The sequence below is a fragment of the Pseudophryne corroboree genome, chromosome 2, assembly GCF_028390025.1.
Source record: "Pseudophryne corroboree isolate aPseCor3 chromosome 2, aPseCor3.hap2, whole genome shotgun sequence".
NCBI lineage: Eukaryota > Metazoa > Chordata > Amphibia > Anura > Myobatrachidae > Pseudophryne > Pseudophryne corroboree.
The window spans coordinates 870853706-870873255 of NC_086445.1; the positions used below are offsets into that span (position 1 = coordinate 870853706).

Consider the following 19550-nt stretch of genomic DNA (forward strand, 5'->3'; position numbering starts at 1 on the left):
GTCTCTTTTATTGACAGGCACCTATGGGAGACTAGCTCTTGGATACCAGCTTTGCACGGTCACTGCCTTCAGTTCAGCCCTACAGATCGGCTGTTTGGCTTAATGTGACTCTCACACACAGGCAAGGCTGGCCATCCCTTCACTGCACAACCAGTTTCTCTCAGCAGTTACCTCAGGACTCCCCATGACCAACTGCTACTCACTTCAAACTATCCCCTCCCGTACCACCTGACACTGGTTATGTGACCTGCTCCTAACCTTTTGAGCAGTTGCTGGGGCTGCTTGAAATTATATTGCCTGTGTAATCACATATTATTACTTGAGGATGGGGCAGTTCATATAAGCCTTATTTAATACAAATATGTAAATACTATATATATATATATATATATATATATATTGATTGCCCCTTTGGTGGGTATTACATATGTATTTATCTGTGTGTAACTTGAGTCCTCTGCATTTTATTATCATGTAGGCTGTACGTCTCTTTTGCTGACTCATTACAGTGTGCTAAGGGAATTTGTGTTTTTCTCTTCTTCTTTTTTTGTGTAGAATAACCCCTCCCTTGCATGTAATTGTTATGGGCCAATACATTGACTGTGCAACTTCCATTCTGTGTATTACTATAGCTTATCACCGAATGCATTTCATGGTATTATCATATGCATTATACCTACTATAAATATCTGTGCTATTGTCTTACAGGAACAATTCCAGAAAATGGGTGGAGTCATCAAAGATGGGCAAAAAGTAAAGCACATACAGCCAGGGCCTGTAGTTACCGTAACAACAACCTTCAGTGCCTATGAGGCCAACAAATTAGTGATCACAGCAGGCCCGTGGGCCCAAAGGGTCCTTAGCCCTCTTGACCTTGAACTACCTCTAAAGGTAAATATTTACATTTCCAGAAAACTGTACAATTCAAACATTCTAGAATCTATCATGAAACCTCTCTCTGCAAATGAGAAGGTAGGGGAATTACCTTTCTATCTGATTTACAGTATGATTCTATGTAACAGAACTGCAGCTAAAGGTTTCTGGGACTGTCTTCCTCCCTGGGGCAATATATATCATTGCAAGGTGTTAGCAGCTCCTCTACCATCACGCCGCTTATATAGCCAGCCAGTTTATTTTTCATCAGCCTTGAGATTCTCTCTAACTAACAGCACAGAGCTCATGTGTTGTGTGCCTGTCAATTTCCTCCTACCTCAGGGATTACTTTTCCCTTTATATGAACGTTCTAGATAGAGCAATAACAGGGTCATTTATCTTAAGCAGTGCTGGCCGGTGCTTAAGGAATAAGATGTAGTTGTGCTCCAAATCTATGAAGCCGCTGCATAAGTTCATTATTACAGATTGGTCTAATAGCGCTTTAAATGCATTTTCAGCATTTGTGCCGCAGTGGCAGGTACATTAGCTGCATTGGAATACATGATATATTCTGACTGTGATACAGATGTTTGGTAAATAGTTTAAATAATAGTAAGTAAAAATTAAAGTTTGATTAACTTTAAAATCAACTCTAATTCTTTTGGCTATTTTGATTTATATACCTTTTTGTCCTGCCAATGTGCTGATTAAAGAATACCTATATATTGTGTGTGTATTGAGAAACTACTGTACATCACAAATAAATAACTATAGAGTATTGTCACAAAATATGGTTTACTACTATACCAATGATAGCAGTATAATAAAGCAGTATAATATCATAACATATCAATTCATATTCTGACGCTAATGGAGCTTTTCATTTATTAAAGGGAAACGTCACAAAATAGTCCACATGGGGTCTTTTGTCAACTAGAACCTCTACCCTGTCTTTATCTCCATTTCCCAAACTTAAGTCTCAAAATGCAAGGTGACATGGCATAGGGGACTAATGAAGAGCAATGCTGAACAACATAGTATAATTACCTGACCATGCTTTTCTAACCTCAGAAAGAACAGTACAGGGGCCAGTTCTGAGCATGCATGGCCAGTCCGTCAGAAGAGGGATCTGCTGTGCTGTTTTCACAGCAAAGTGGGGGTCCTGAAGGGGTGGTTGAACTGACATTACCAGGCAACTCTCAACTCTGGGCCCTGTAGCAGCCGTTCCTGCTGCACCTACTGTAGTTGCTTCGCTGGGCTCAAATGTAGAAGATACTTTGGGATAGATGCATCATCGCTTGGAGAGTGATACAATGGAGAAAGAAAAATTGCCAATCAGTTCCTAACTGCCATGTTACAGGCTGTGTTTGAAAAATGGCAGTTAGAAGCTGATTGGCTGGTACTTTTTCACTCTCCATTTTATCACTTTCCAAGCGATGATGCATCTGGCCCTTTGTCTTCCCCAGGCTGGAGCTTCAGAACAGGTTAACATTATACACAGCAGACTCTGGACCAAGTAGAGCCCAGGTTAAAATGTCCCTTTGCAACACCCCGTCTTCTTTACTTTTTTGTCTGTACTGAATTACAAGACATATTATAGGGTGGTTTCATTGCAACAGGGAAGTTCTAAAGAAGTGGAGCCTTCCTGAGAAGGCAGCGTTTGCCCAGAGCTAATATTCATTGTTAGAAACGAGCGGGTTTGGTTCCCTGAGAACTGAACACCCCCCCCCCCCCCCCTCCCCTGAACATCCCGTCCCGAGCCCGGATCCAAGACCAGCTCGGGACTTCCCGCCAGACTCGGAAACCAGAACGAGGCAAAACGTCATCATCCTGCTGTCGGATTCTTGCGGGGTTTTGGATCCCATATAAACGTAATCGCCATTTTCAGTCCGGACTTGGAGAGTGAGGGAGACAGACCTCGGTCTCTCTCTGTGGGTGGTGGCGTCGTAGGGGGTTAGTGTGTGCTCTGTAGGGTGCTGCTACAGTCACTGTGGTGTACCTGTGCTGTGTTAGGGGTACTGTCCTGGCTGTCACTGGTGTTTAATGTGCTGTTATGGCTGGGTGCTGCAGCTGTACATGGGTGTTGCTGTCCTGGCTGTCACTGTGTTGTACAGGGTGCAGGGGCACTGTCCTCCTGTATGCTGTAAAATATAGGGGTACCGCTGGCCCTTTATGTTGTAAAAATTCAAGGTTGCAGTTGTTAAAAAATAAAAGCACACTGCTGTATGCTGTAAGATATAGGGGGCGCTGCTGTTTAAATAAGATTACACTGGCCCAGTATGCTATAAAAATTCAAGGGTGCAGTTGTTACAAAATTAAAAGCACACTGCTGTATGCTGTAAAATATAGGGGTGTCGCTGTTCAAATAACATTACATTGGCCCTGTATGCTACAAGAATTCAGGGGTGCAGTTGTTAAAAATTAAAAGCACACTGCTGTGTGCTCTAAAACATCTAAGGGGCTGCTTTATTTAAAATATGAATAAAATAAACAAGACACACAGGTATGCTCACATGCGTGTAACTGGGAGACACAGGTATGCTCACAAAGCCTCACATGCTTGTAACGGAGCTGTGAAAAACAAAAATAAGGCATCTGCCACAAAATATGTAAATAAAAGTAAATAATAAAATGGGGGGGGGGAAGAAACCCACAAGATTTTACAAAATAAGTCTCCAGACTCCGTGGAGGGGAAAATATCCAATCTTTATCCTGTTGTATACACCAGTTTATTTGCATCCCAGCATTGAATCTGAGATTATTTTTATCCCTGAAAATGGAGAAGGGGGTACAATTTTGGAGACTTTGGCCCCCAGTTTTTCAGTTTGTCCAGTAATGTGGTAATGAATAGTTAAATATTTGCTTGGCTGAAGTCCTTTATGTTCCACACCAATATAGGAATGGAGGTGAAAGCCTGTGTGTTGTTCCTGATTGCATGTGTCTCTGTAATTTTTAATCACCTTCTTGTCACTGTCCTCTTCCTCTTGCCTCTTCTCATACTGTAAAAATTCATCAAATATGGAGGTGGTATGTTTGTAGCTAGCTATGATTCTGAGAACTTGGCAAGCTTTTTTCAGGGGGACCACCTGTCGCTTAGATGATGGGTTTATTAAACTGTGCATGTCCTGTTTAAACAACATAACGGTGGGTGGGAGGGCCCAAGACAATTCCATGTTGTACCTCTTTTTTTTTTTCTTTGCATTATGTGCTCTTTGGGGCCTAGTTTTTAAAACTGCCATCCTGTCTGCCACTGCAGTGCCACTCTTAGATGGGCCAGGTGTTTGTGCCGCCCACTTGTGTCGCTTAGCTTAGTCATCCTGTGACCTCGGTGCAACCTTTTGGCCTAAAATCAATATTTTGAGGTGTTCAGAATAGACTGGAAATAAGTGGAAATTACTGTTATTGAGGTTAATAATACCGTAGGATCAAAATTACCCCCAAATTCTGTGATTTTATCGCTTTTTATGTTTTTTTAAAAAATCATCCAGATCCAAATCCAAAACCCGAAAGGGTGGTTTTGTCAAAACTAATCCAGATCCAAAACACGAGAGGAGATCCAGATCCAAGACCAAAACACAGAACCTGAAAAGTGTCTGCCGCACATCTTATGCATTTAGGAGATCACATGATACGTAGATTTAAGACTTCATGTAGATTTAACTAGATAATACATAGTAACAGAAGGTTTTTTTTGGGGGCAGGGCAAAATGGGAACTTCCCTGATCAAGAAATTGTGCCTTAATAAAGACTACTGAACCCCAGCTTTTTTTCTTCTACGCCTGTCAATTGTGAAGAATCTCCAGCCCTTCCCCTCAGTCTCTGCAGGTACTGACACCCCAGGTATCTCTGCAGCCACTGACGCCCCAGGTATCACTACAGACACTGACCCCCCCCATCCAGGTATCTCTGCAACCATGGGTATCTCTGCAGCCATTAACCCCTCCCCCCCGGGTATCACTGCAGTTATTGACACCCCACCAGGTATCTCTACATCCATTGACCCACGGGTCTCTGTAGTCAGTGCCCACTATGTTACTTCAGCTAATGCCTATTTGGGGCTCTCAAACTCATGCCCCTTTTGTCTGTCCATCCATTGCCCCTTGTCCAGTTTATGTCCACCTGTGTCTCTCCAGCTTATGCCCACATGCGTCTTTCCAGCTCTTGCCTCCCTGTGATTCTCCAGCCATTGTTGCCCCTGTGTTTCTCCCAACGCCCCCCACCTCCACCCTATATCTCTCCGTCCTTATCACCTCTTTTCTTTCCGGGCCCCCTCTTTCCTTCATTATCTTCTGGCTGTCCACACGTCTTCCCTTCAGCACTATGACTGAATTGGTACTGGATACTTTGCGGGGTATTCCATTGTTTGAAAAGTCAGTTGGTCAGTTGGGTGTCTGTTTTTTTCTTATCTAATATACAGGGGAAAAACAGACACCCAACCGCCTTTTCAAACAATTGAATTTCCCCCAAAGAGAGAGCCAGTGAGACAAGTGGTTGTACCACTCCACATCACTCAAATTGTTTGGTGGCAAAGGGAGGTGAGAAATACCATGGTAGTTGGAGAGAGATGCTTTGTTGAGAGAGAATTTCTTTAGTATTAGTTAGATGAGCACATGTATAAAGGAGGATGGAAGTCTACTTACTTTGAGAGACAGATTAAACAGCTGAGCTAGATATTGAAATGCAGCTGAGAGGTCATAGTTTAGAGAGGTCACATAGTAAGGTAAGATAATTTTACAGATTCAGGAGAGAAAGTGATATACAATAGACTTTGGAAAATAGTTATTTAACAATTAAAATCTGTAATTTTTTTATCATTAGATAAATTTTGTGGAAATTCATGTTTCTGGGGTTCTTGACTGCCAAGTGTAGACTGTTCATACAATTAATGGCTGCCATGACTTGCTGAAACTTGTTGTTCCATAACCTTACTTTTTTACTTTCCTTTTGTGGAACTTAATGGCGAAGTGTTGCTAGGAAGAGTCTAAGTATTATACAGTATGGGGCTGGTCAAATCCCTATCTATTGTGATATTATGTGGTTTTGTGTTATGACTGAAGGACCCCAGACTGCGGATCTCCCTGTTAGTGTGTGACCAGCCCAGTCTGGCATATACTAGGGGTGTAGTATGTTATGCCGGCAGCCAGGATCCTGGCGGGCAGAATACCGGCGACAGGATCCCGACCGCCAGCATGCCGGCAGCTGGGTGAGCGCAAATGAGCCCCTTGCGGGCTCGCTGTGGGCACGGTGGTTAATGCTATTTATTTTCCCTCCAGGGGGGGTCGTGGACCCCAAAGAGGGAGAATAGTTGTCGGTATGCCGGGTGTCGGGATTCCGGCGCCGGGATTCCGGCGCCGGGATCCTATCACCCGGCATACTGAATACCACCCATATACTAGTGCTAGTTACCAAGTTGCAGGGAAACCTCACACTCTTTCTGCTGCTGAATTAATTGAATGATGTCTTTTATTTAAAAAAAATTCTTTCACTATAGCAGTCATCATTATGAAGCTGATGGAGGCATAAAGCATAGACATAATGCCTGTCATGTTAATTAGATAATCACTATGGACAGAACTGACACTTTATTAATGTACTGTATGTGCAGATTACTGTACTTGCAGGAATATACAAACATACTACAGCCAACATATCTAAACCCACCACATCAAACACTATCTCTGAACCATCTCATTAGTTATATTTAAGATAAAGATCTAAATAAATAGCTGTATTTTATAAAGCTACAGTATATTACGAAGCACTGTATATTAAAGGGAGCTTGATCCAAATAAATAACATATAACGAAATTAAACAAAAAGTAAAGATGTACCCTCCCAAATGGCCTTATAATTGAAGAGATGTGGTACAACATTTATAAAAGGTTGTGGGATAACAATTGTGTCTGCTTGGAGTAAACATGTGTGTGGATACTGTATCAAGCATTATTAAACTCAAACTACAGTATATAAAAGCAGCCATTCGCAGAGGAGAAAAAGTATGTGTTGGTTACAGTTTCTCTCCCCCATAAAACAGATTGAGAGTTTGCTATTCACATGGAGCATTGCCTGATATGAATCTTGTCTCAAATGAGTAAGATCTTTGAAGATTTAAGATTAGGAATTGCTGACTTGCATTAAAGCCTGAAAGAGTTACTGAAGTATCTCTCAAAGCCATAATGTCTATAAATGGAGAAAGTGCTGCACTGTTGCCTCTCTAGGGGGTAAATGTACTAAGAATCATGTTTGCTTTAGATTAAACATGATCTGCATCACTTGGATAAGTGAGAGTTTTCAAGATCAAACACGCAAATTTCCGAAGTGTATGCAGTTGTGTTTAGTCGTGTTTAATAGTGTGCATGTTCAGTTGTGTTTGTGCCTGAAGTGTAAAGTCCAGTCTGTGGTTAGCGTGTTTGCAGAAGCCTGTGTGTGTGACAGTGTAAAAAATAGGAAAAAAATATGAGGGGTTCCCCCTCCCCCCCTCTCTAAGCTTATCCAGCAGCGGGCTTTTAGAGCCAGGAAATACAGGGGGAAAACATTGTGGAGGTCCCCCGTATTTCAGTTTACCAGCACTGGACTGTTGAGCCAGTCCTGGTGCTGGAAATAAAGGGAAAATATTACATAAGGGTCCCCCATATTTCCAGGACCAGAACCAGGCTCTTACTAACAGGAATATAATGCCATAGACAGAGGACACACTTTATGGGGTCCCTTACCCAAAGAATTCATCCACCCTCAATTAGGCACCTCAGTCCTGGGATTCCTCAGAAAATTGGGACCCCCTCAATACAGATGACCTCCCTCCCAAGGATGCCCCAGGGCTAGGGTGAAGCCAGAGGCTAACTCCGGCACCCCTGGCCGGTGGGTGCAGAGTTGATAACAATCAAAGTTAGAGTAAAGTAATATTGTCTTTTACAGGAGGACTACTGGTCCAAGCAAGCCTCCCCCACAGGCCAGTACTTAGAGAACCACAAGTGCCAGCATGCAGGGCATTAAGGGCTTGCTGGTACTAGAGATGAGTGGGTTCGGTTCTCCGAGAACCGAGCCCCGCGAACTCCACGTGGTTTACACGGGTCCAAGGCAGGCTTGGTTCTTCCCGCCTTGCTCAGAAAACCCGAACGAGGCAAAATGTCAGCATCCCGCTGTCGGATTCTCGCGAGATTCGGATTCCATATAAAGATCCGGGCGTCGCCGCCATTTTCACTTGTGCATTGTAGAGAGAGCAGAGAGGACGTGGCTACGTTCTCTCGGTGGCAAATCTCAATATCAGTGCTCAGTATCAGTGCTTACTTATTGCTGCACAGTAATAAAAGTACAGTGTCTCTCTTGTGCTGCATCTTGCTGCTCAGCGTCAGTTCTCAGTAGTATCCTCATCAGTGCTCAGTATCACTGCTCATTGTCTTGTGCTGCATTGTGGTGTCCAGTAATACTACTGTACATTACTACTATACTAGTCCAGTATCTTGTGCTGCATCTTGCTGCTCAGTGTCAGTTCTCAGTAGTATCCTCATCAGTGCTCAGTATCACTGCTCATTGTCTTGTGCTGCATTGTGGTGTCCAGTAATACTACAGTACATTACTACTATACTAGTCCAGTATCTTGTGCTGCATCTTGCTGCTCAGTGTCAGTTCTCAGTAGTATCCTCATTAGTGCTCAGTATCACTGCTCATTGTCTTGTGCTGCATTGTGGTGTCCAGTAATACTACAGTACATTACTACTATACTAGTCCAGTATCTTGTGCTGCATCTTGCTGCTCAGTGTCAGTTCTCAGTAGTATCATCATCAGTGCTCAGTATCACTGCTCATTGTCTTGTGCTGCATTGTGGTGTCCAGTAATACTACAGTACATTACTACTATACTAGTCCAGTATCTTGTGCTGCATCTTGCTGCTCAGTGTCAGTTCTCAGTAGTATCCTCATTAGTGCTCAGTATCACTGCTCATTGTCTTGTGCTGCATTGTGGTGCTCAGTAATTCTACAGTACATTACTAATATACTACTCCAGTGTCTGGTGCTGCATCTTGCTGCTCAGTGTCAGTTCTCAGTAGTATCCTCATCAGTGCTCAGTATCACTGCTCATTGTCTTGTACTGCATTGTGGTGCTCAGTAATACTACAGTACATTACTAATATACTAGTCCAGTGTCTTGTGCTGCATCTTGCTGCTCAGTGTCAGTTCTCAGTAGTATCCTCATCAGTGCTCAGTATCACTGCTCATTGTCTTGTACTGCATTGTGGTGCTCAGTAATACTACAGTACATTACTAATATACTAGTCCAGTGTCTTGTGCTGCATCTTGCCGCTCAGTGTCAGTTCTCAGTAGTATCATCATCAGTGCTCAGTATCACTGCTCATTGTCTTGTGCTGCATTGTGGTGCTCAGTAATACTACAGTACATTACTAATATACAGTGCCGTAACTAGACATTTTAGCGCTGTGTGCAAGAAACCGCATCGGCGCCCCCCCCACACACACACATAAATAAGGGCCAGTGCGCGCCGGAGTCGCTCGCAAAAAAAAATACAGGGGTGTGGCTTCATGGGGAAGGGGCTTTTTTTTTTTTTTTTTTTACACATTAAGCAGACAGAGTCCCCTTTTTTTGCACATTAGGCAGGCAGAGTCCCCTATTTAAAAAAAAAAAACATTATGGCAGGCAATCCCCCTATTTGCACATTGTAGCAGGCAGTCCCCATTTTTAAAAATAAAACATTATGGCAGGCAGTCCCCATTTAAAAAAAAAACATTATGACAGGCAGTCCCCCTACACACATTATGGCAGGCAGTCCCCCGTTGTTGTTGTTTTTTTGTTTACACATTATGACAGCAGTCCCCTTTTTATGAGGGGGGGGAGAGAGAGACTCACCTGTAACCTTGCATCCATCTGCTGTGTTAATTTGGCAGGCTGGCTGTTGAAAGAGGCAGAGACCCGGGAGCTGATTGCAGCGCTCCCATGTCCCCTGCAGAGGCGGTGAGAGGAGACAGGCGCTGGCAGGACTCAGAGCACAGCGCTCAGAGTCCCTTCAGATGTGGCGGCTCTGGCGGGCGGCAGATGACGGGAGACAGGTGATACTGTGGCTATGCTGCGGGGACGCAGAGCTCACAGGACATCAGCGGCGGCGGCTCCGGCGGGCGGCAGATGACGGGAGACAGGCGGCACTGTGGCTATGCTGGGGGGAATGCAGAGCTCATAGGACTTCAGTGGCGGTGGCTCCTGCAGCGGCAGATGAAAGGCAGCAGCGCTGTAGTGAGTAGTGATAGTGGCTGCGACCGTGGCGGGGGGGGGCAGTTTAGGTGCTGCCGATGGTGCGCCTTCAGTGCAAGTGTGCTGTGGGCAAGGCATTATCGGCACACACCTAGTTACGGCCCTGCTAATATACTACTCCAGTGTCTTGTGCTGCATCTTGCTGCTCAGTGTCATTTCTCAGTAGTATCATCATCAGTGCTCAGTATCACTGCTCATTGTCTTGTGCTGCATTGTGGTGCTCATTAATACTACAGTACATTACTAATGTACTAGTCCAGTGTCCATAGGCGTGCGCAGCACATTTTATTAGGGGGTGCACCGGTCGGAGTGGTGTGTCTAGCACCGCATTGGGCATGTCTAGCACCATCTATTGACATCAACGCAATATAAAATATCCAACCTTGTACCAATCCTTATAAAGCAGATACATTGTCAGATGTTGTGGTGTGCACCAAACAAACACCCCTGATGGCACTCACTGCAATTACAGTGCTCCTACTCAGCCTGGTCTGGCTCCCCCTCTCTTTCCCCTGCAAGCTGCAGCAGCTTACTTACAAGTCAGTCACTCACTGACACTGACAGTCGCAGACTAGTACTGCTGCTGCTGGAAAAACGAGTGACGTATCAATGCTGCTGCCAACCGCCTGCCAGTATTGAATTTGTCTTCCTAAGAGGAACACTGGCTGCATGCTGATCCTCATCGGTGGCTGGCGTTGGCATAGCATAGAAGGAGAGTGGTGGGCATGTGGCAGGTGGGCGTGCGAGCAGCATGACGTAATCACATCACGCTGTTTTTGTACATGGAGGTGGAGCCGGGAGTTTGAAAGCCGGTGTCAGTGGCACCCTTGATTAACCCAGGGGTCCGGTCAGTAATACAGTACTGACAGGGTGCAGCACAGAGGGGACAGTAATCAGCCTGCTCAGCGATCGCTGCATCAGGCATGTGAGATCGGGGTGCCAGACATTAGGGGGTGCCTGTGCGCACCAGGCACCCCCCCTGCGCACACCTATGCCAGTGTCTTGTGCTGCATCTTGCTGCTGTAGGGTGCTGTGGTAGTGTCCTGTCACTGTGCATAGGTCATCATCATTCCAGTCACAGTGGTATCTGGTATCTATCTAGTGGTATCTAATTCCAGACATTACCGCCATCTAATTCCAGATATATTACTGGCTAAGACAGTAGAGCAATTTAAACATGCATGGGATAGACATAAGGATATCCTTACAAAGAAATAAGGATCAAATAAGGTTAGAGATAAAAATAATGTAAAAAAAAAAAGGGGCAGACTAGATGGGCCAAGTGGTTCTTATCTGCCGACAAATTCTATGTTTCTATGTTTCTATATAATTCCACACATTAAAAAATGGAGAACAAAAATGTGGAGGGTAAAATAGGGAAAGATCAAGATCCACTTCTGCCTAGTGCTGAAGCTGCTGCAACTAGTCACGGCAGAGACTATGAAATGCCATCAACGTCGTCTGCCAAGGCCGATGCCCAATGTCATAGTAGAGAGCATGTAAAATCCAAATAGCAAAAGTTCAGTAAAATGACCCAAAAATCTAAATTAAAATCGTCTGAGGAGAAGCATAAACTTGCCAATATGCCATTTACGACACGGAGTGGCAAGGAACGGCTAAGGCCCTCTCCTATGTTCCTCATGACTAGTGGTTCAGCTTCACATGACTATGGAAGCACTTATCCTCCCGCTAGAAAAATGAAAAGAGTTAAGCTGGCAAAAGCACAGCAAAGTTCTAAATCACAAATCCCCAAGGAGAGTCCAAATGTGTCGGCGGGTGCGATGCCTGACCTTCCCAACACTGGACGGGAAGAGGTGGCTGCTTCCACCATTTGCACGCCCCCTGCAAGTGCTGGAAGGAGCACCCACAGTCCAGTTCCTGATATTCAAATTGAAGATGTCACTGTTGAAGTACACCAGGATGAGGATATGGGTGTTGCTGGTGCTGAGGAGGAAATTGACGAGGAGGATTCTGTTGGTGAGGTGGTTTGTTTAAGTCAGGCACCCGGGGAGACACCTGTTGTCCGTGGGATGATTAAGGCCATTGACATGCCTGGTCAAAATACCAAAAAAATCACCTCTTCGGTGTGGAATTATTTTAACAGAAATGCGGGCAACAGGTGTCAAGCCGTGTGTTGCCTTTGTCAAGCTGTAATAAATAGGGGTAAGGACGTTAACCACCTAGGAACATCCTCCCTTATACGTCACCTGGAGCGCATTAATCAGAAGTCATTGACAAGTTCTAAAACTTTGGGTGACAGCGGAAGCAGTCCACTGACAACTAAATCCTTTCTTCCTTTCGTACCCAAGCTCCTGCAAACCACACCACCAACTCCCTCAATGTCAATTTCCTCCTTAGACAGGAACGCCAATAGTCCTGCAGGCCATGTCACTGGCAAGTCTGACGACTCCTATCCTAACTGGGATTCCTCCGATGGATCCTTGAGTGGAACGCTTACTGCTGCTGTTGCTGCTGGCGCTGCTGTTGTTGCTGCTGGGAGTCGATCGTCATCCCAGAGGAGAAGTCGGAAGACCACTTGAAATATTTCCAGTAAGCAATTGACTGTCCAACAGTCCTTTGCGAGGAAGATGAAATATCACAGCAGTCATCCTGTTGCAAAGCGGATAACTCAAGCCTTGACAACTATGTTGGTGTTAGACGTGCGTCCGGTATCCACCGTTAGTTCACAGGGACTTAGAGAATTGTTTGATGTAGTGTGTCCCCGGTACCAAAACCCATTCTAGGTTCCACTTCTCTAGGCAGGCGATACCGAGAATGTACACAGACGTCAGAAAAAGAGTCACCAGTGTCCTAAAAAATGCAGTTGTACCCACTGTCCACTTAACCACGGACATGTGGACAAGTGGAGCAGGGCAGACTAAGGACTATATGACCGTGACAGCCCACTGGGCAGATATATTGCCTCCCGCAGCAACAACAGCGGCGGCACCTGTAGCAGCATCTCGCAAACGCCAACTCGTTCCTAGGCAGGCTACGCTTTGTAGCACCGCTTTCCATAAGAGGCACACAGCTGACAACCTGAGGAACATCATCGCAGATTGGCTTACCCCAATTGGACTCTCCTGGGGATTTGTTATATTGGACAATGCCACCAATATTGTGCGTGCATTACATGTGGGTAAATTCCAGCACGCCCCATGTTTTGCACATACAATTAATTTGGTGGTGCAGAATTTTCTGAAAAAAGACAGGGGCATGCAGGAGATGCTGTCGGTGGCCAGAAAAATTGCGGGCCACTTTCGGCATTCAGCCACCGCGTGCCGAAGACTGGAGCACCAGCAAACACTCATGAACATGCCCTGCCATCAGCTGAAGCAAGAGGTGGTAACGAGGTGGAATTCAACCCTCTATATGCTTCAGGTGATGGAGGAGCAGCAAAAGGCCATTCAAGCCTATACATCTGCCTACGATATAAGCAAAGGAGGGGGAATGCACCTGACTCAAGCGCAGTGGAGAATGATTTCAACATTGTGCAAGGTTCTCCAACCCTTTGAACTTGCCACACGTGAAGTCAGTTCAGACACTGCCAGCCTTAGTCAGGTCATTCCCCTCATCAGGCTTTTGCAGAAGCAGCTGGAGAGATTGAAGGAGGAGCTAAAACGGAGCGATTCCACTAGGCATGTGGGACTTGTGGATGGAGCCCTTCATTCGCTTAACCAGGATTCACGGGTGGTCAATATGTTGAAATCAGAGCACTACATTTTGGCCACCGTGCTCGATCCTAGGTTTAAAGCCTACGTTGTATCTCTCTTTCCGGCAGTGGAACGTGACCTGCCAACAGCTCCTCCTTCACATTCTCCCGCAACTGGGGCTGCGAGGAAAAGGATAAGAATTCCGAGCCCACCCGCTGGCACTGATGCAGGGCAGTCAGGAGCGAGTGCTGACATCTGGTCCGACCGGAGGGCCCTGCCAACGATTACTGACATGTCGTCTACTGTCACTGCATATGATTCTGTCACCATTATAAGAATGGTGGAGGATTATATGAGTGACCGCATCCAAGTAAGCACGTCAGACAGTCCGTACATATGCTGGCAGGAAAAAGAAGCAATTTGGAGGCCCTTGCACAAACTGGCTTTATTTTACCTAAGTCCCCCTCCAGTGTGTACTCCGAAAGAGTGTTTAGTGCAGCCGGTCACCTTGTCAGCGATCGGTGTAGGAGGTTACTTCCAGAAAATGTGGAGAAGATGATGTTCATCAAAATTAATTATAATAAATTCCTCCGTGGAGACATTTACCAGCAATTGCCTCCAGAAAGTACACAGGGACCTGTGATGGTAGATTCCAGTGGGGACGAATTAATACTCTGTGAGGAGGAGGATGTACACAGTGAAAGGGGTGAGGAATCGGGGGATGAGCATGAGGTGGACATCTTGCCTCTGTAAAGCCAGTTTGTGCAAGGAGAGATTGATTGCTTCTTTTTTGGTGGGTGCCCAAACCAACCAGTCATTTCAGCCACAGTCGTGTTGCAGACTCTGTTGCTGAAATGATTGGTTTGTTAAAGTGTGCATGTCCTGTTTATACAACATAAGGGTGGGTGGGAGGGCCCAAGGACAATTCCATCTTGCACCTCTTTTTTATTTATCTTTGCATCATGTGCTGTTTGGGGACTATTTTTTTAAGTGCCATCCTGTCTGACACAGCAGTGCCACTCCTAGATGGGCCAGGTGTTTGTGGCGCCCACTTGGGTCGCTTAGCTTGGTCATTCAGCGACCTCGGTGCAAATTTTAGGATTAAAAATAATATTGTGAGATGTGAGGTGTTCAGAATAGACAGGAAATGAGTGGAAATTATGGTTATTGAGGTTAATAATACTATAGGATCAAAATTACCCCCAAATTCTATGATTTATGCTGTTTTTGAGGGGGGGGGGGGGGGTTTAAATAAAACACCCGAATCTGACAAAAATCCGAAAGGGTGGTTTTGCCAAAATGCGTCCGAATCCAAAACACGACCGTGGAACCGAATCCAAAACCAAAACACAAAACATGAAAAATGCCCGCTGCACATCTCTAGCTGGTACCTATATACTAGAGATGAGCGGGTTCGGTTTCTCTGAATCCGAACCCGCCCGAACTTCATGTTTTTTTACACGGGTCCGAGCGACTCGGATCTTCCCGCCTTGCTCGGTTAACCCGAGCGCGCCCGAACGTCATCATCACGCTGTCGGATTCTCGCGAGGCTCGGATTCTATCACGAGACTCGGATTCTATATAAGGAGCCGCGCGTCGCCGCCATTTTCACACGTGCATTGAGATTGATAGGGAGAGGACGTGGCTGGCGTCCTCTCCGTTTAGAAATTAAAATAGATAGGAGAGTGAGAGTGAGACACTTCATTTACTTACTGGAGCTTAGGAGGAGTTATACTACTGACTGATGACCAGTGACCTGACCACCAGTGCAGTTTTATAATTTATTATTATTTAATAATCCGTTCTGTTCTTGTTCTCTGCCTGAAAAAAACGATACACAGTGACTCAGTCACACTCGCATACCATATCTGTGCTCAGCCCAGTGTGCTGCATCATCTATGTATAATATCTGACTGTGCTCACACAGCTTAATTGTGGGGGAGACTGGGGAGCAGTTATAGGTTATAGCAGGAGCCAGGAGTACATATTAAACAGTGCACACTTTTGCTGCCAGAGTGCCACTGCCAGTGTGACTGACCACTGACCACTGTGACCAGTGACCTGACCACACTGACCACCAGTATAGTATATTGTGATTGAATGTCTGCCTGAAAAAGTACACTCGTCGTGTGACTTGTGTGGTGTTTTTTTATTCTATAAAAATTAAAAAACTCATTCTGCTGACAGACAGTGTCCACTCCAGCAGGTCCGTCATTATATAATATATACCTGTCCGGCTGCAGTAGTGATATATATATATTTTTTATATCATTATTTATCATCCAGTCTACTAGCAGCAGACACAGTACGGTAGTTCACGGCTGTAGCTACCTCTGTGTCGGCACTCGGCAGTCCATCCATAATTGTATACCACCTACCCGTGGTTTTTTTTTTCTTTCTTCTTTATACATACTACATCTCATTATCATCCAGTCTATATTAGCAGCAGACACAGTACAGTACGGTAGTCCACGGCTGTAGCTACCTCTGTGTCGGCACTCGGCAGTCCATCCATAATTGTATACCACCTACCCGTGGTTTTTTTTTTCTTTCTTCTTTATACATACTACATCTCATTATCAACCAGTCTAAATTAGCAGCAGACACAGTACGGTAGTTCACGGCTGTAGCTACCTCTGTGTCGGCACTCGGCAGTCCATCCATAATTGTATACCACCTACCCGTGGTTTTTTTTTTCTTTCTTCTTTATACATACATACTACATCTCATTATCATCCAGTCTATATTAGCAGCAGACACAGTACAGTACGGTAGTCCACGGCTGTAGCTACCTCTGTGTCGGCACTCGGCAGTCCATCCATAATTGTATACCACCTACCCGTGGTTTTTTTTTTCTTTCTTCTTTATACATACTACATCTCATTATCATCCAGTCTATATTAGCAGCAGACACAGTACAGTACGGTAGTCCACGGCTGTAGCTACCTCTGTGTCGGCACTCGGCACTCAGCAGTCCATCCATAATTGTATACCACCTACCCGTGGTTTTTTTTTTCTTTCTTCTTTATACATACTACATCTCATTATCATCCAGTCTATATTAGCAGCAGACACAGTACAGTACGGTAGTCCACGGCTGTAGCTACCTCTGTGTCGGCACTCGGCAGTCCATCCATAATTGTATACCACCTACCCGTGGTTTTTTTTTTCTTTCTTCTTTATGCATACTACATCTCATTATCAACCAGTCTATATTAGCAGCAGACACAGTACAGTATGGTAGTCCACGGCTGTAGCTACCTCTGTGTCGGCACTCGGCAGTCCATCCATAATTGTATACCACCTACCCGTGGTTTTTTTTTTCTTTCTTCTTTATACATACTACATCTCATTATCATCCAGTCTATATTAGCAGCAGACACAGTACAGTACGGTAGTCCACGGCTGTAGCTACCTCTGTGTCGGCACTCGGCAGTCCATCCATAATTGTATACCACCTACCCGTGTTTTTTTTTCTTTCTTCTTTATACATACTACATCTCATTATCATCCAGTCTATATTAGCAGCAGACACAGTACAGTACGGTAGTCCACGGCTGTAGCTACCTCTGTGTCGGCACTCGGCAGTCCATCCATAATTGTATACCACCTACCCGTGTTTTTTTTTCTTTCTTCTTTATACATACATCTCATTATCAACCAGTCTATATTAGCAGCAGACACAGTACAGTACGGTAGTCCACGGCTGTAGCTACCTCTGTGTTGGCACTCGGCAGTCCATCCATAATTGTATACCACCTACCCGTGGTTTTTTTTTCTTTCTTCTTTATACATACTACATCTCATTATCATCCAGTCTATATTAGCAGCAGACACAGTACAGTACGGTAGTCCACGGCTGTAGCTACCTCTGTGTCGGCACTCGGCAGTCCATCCATAATTGTATACCACCTACCCGTGGTTTTTTTTTTCTTTCTTCTTTATACATACTACATCTCATTATCATCCAGTCTATATTAGCAGCAGACACAGTACAGTACGGTAGTCCACGGCTGTAGCTACCTCTGTGTCAGCACTCGGCAGTCCATCCATAATTGTATACCACCTACCCGTGGTTTTTTTTTCTTTCTTCTTTATACATACTACATCTCATTATCAACCAGTCTATATTAGCAGCAGACACAGTACAGTACGGTAGTCCACGGCTGTAGCTACCTCTGTGTCGGCACTCAGCAGTCCATCCATAATTGTATACCACCTACCCGTGGTTTTTTTTTCCTTTCTTCTTTATACATACTACATCTCATTATCATCCAGTCTATATTAGCAGCAGACACAATACAGTACGGTAGTCCACGGCTGTAGCTACCTCTGTGTCGGCACTCGGCAGTCCATCCATAATTGTATACCACCTACCCGTGGTTTTTTTTTTCTTTCTTCTTTATACATACTGCATCTCATTATCAACCAGTCTATATTAGCAGCAGACACAGTACAGTACGGTAGTCCACGGCTATAGCTACCTCTGTGTCGGCACTCGGCAGTCCATCCATAATTGTATACCACCTACCCGTGGTTTTTTTTTTCTTTCTTCTTTATACATACTACATCTCATTATCAACCAGTCTATATTAGCAGCAGACACAGTACAGTACGGTAGTCCACGGCTGTAGCTACCTCTGTGTCGGCACTCGGCAGTCCATCCATAATTGTATACCACCTACCCGTGGGTTTTTTTTTCTTTCTTCTTTATACATACTACATCTCATTATCAACCAGTCTATATTAGCAGCAGACACAGTACAGTACGGTAGTCCACGGCTGTAGCTACCTCTGTGTCGGCACTCGGCAGTCCATCCATAATTGTATACCACCTACCCGTGGTTTTTTTTTTCTTTCTTCTTTATACATACTACATCTCATTATCAACCAGTCTATATTAGCAGCAGACACAGTACAGTACGGTAGTCCACGGCTGTAGCTACCTCTGTGTCGGCACTCAGCAGTCCATCCATAATTGTATACCACCTACCCGTGGTTTTTTTTCCCTTTCTTCTTTATACATACTACATCTCATTATCATCCAGTCTATATTAGCAGCAGACACAGTACAGTACGGTAGTCCACGGCTGTAGCTACCTCTGTGTCGGCACTCGGCAGTCCATCCATAATTGTATACCACCTACCCGTGGGTTTTTTTTCTTTCTTCTTTATACATACTACATCTCATTATCATCCAGTTTATATTAGCAGCAGACACAGTACAGTACGGTAGTCCACGGCTGTAGCTACCTCTGTGTCGGCACTCAGCAGTCCATCCATAATTGTATACCACCTACCCGTGGTTTTTTTTTCCTTTCTTCTTTATACATACTACATCTCATTATCATCCAGTCTATATTAGCAGCAGACACAGTACAGTACGGTAGTCCACGGCTGTAGCTACCTCTGTGTCGGCACTCGGCAGTCCATCCATAATTGTATACCACCTACCCGTGGTTTTTTTTTTCTTTCTTCTTTATACATACTACATCTCATTATCAACCAGTCTATATTAGCAGCAGACACAGTACAGTACGGTAGTCCACGGCTGTAGCTACCTCTGTGTCGGCACTCGGCAGTCCATCCATAATTGTATACCACCTACCCGTGGGTTTTTTTTTTTTTTCTTCTTTATACATACTACATCTCATTATCAACCAGTCTATATTAGCAGCAGACACAGTACAGTACGGTAGTCCACGGCTGTAGCTACCTCTGTGTCGGCACTCGGCAGTCCATCCATAATTGTATACCACCTACC

At 44.8% G+C, this 19550-nt stretch overlaps 1 protein-coding gene across 2 annotated transcripts in view; it reads left to right on the plus strand.

The window, feature by feature from the left end:
• The window catches only part of PIPOX (pipecolic acid and sarcosine oxidase), a 200529-nt gene that overhangs the window by 130047 nt on the left and 50932 nt on the right, over nt 1–19550 (plus strand). For both annotated transcript variants that reach the window (XM_063955909.1, XM_063955908.1), the window contains exon 4: nt 709–891. In XM_063955909.1, coding sequence (XP_063811979.1) covers nt 709–891 — 183 coding nt within the window. The remainder of the gene's footprint in view (nt 1–708; nt 892–19550) is intronic.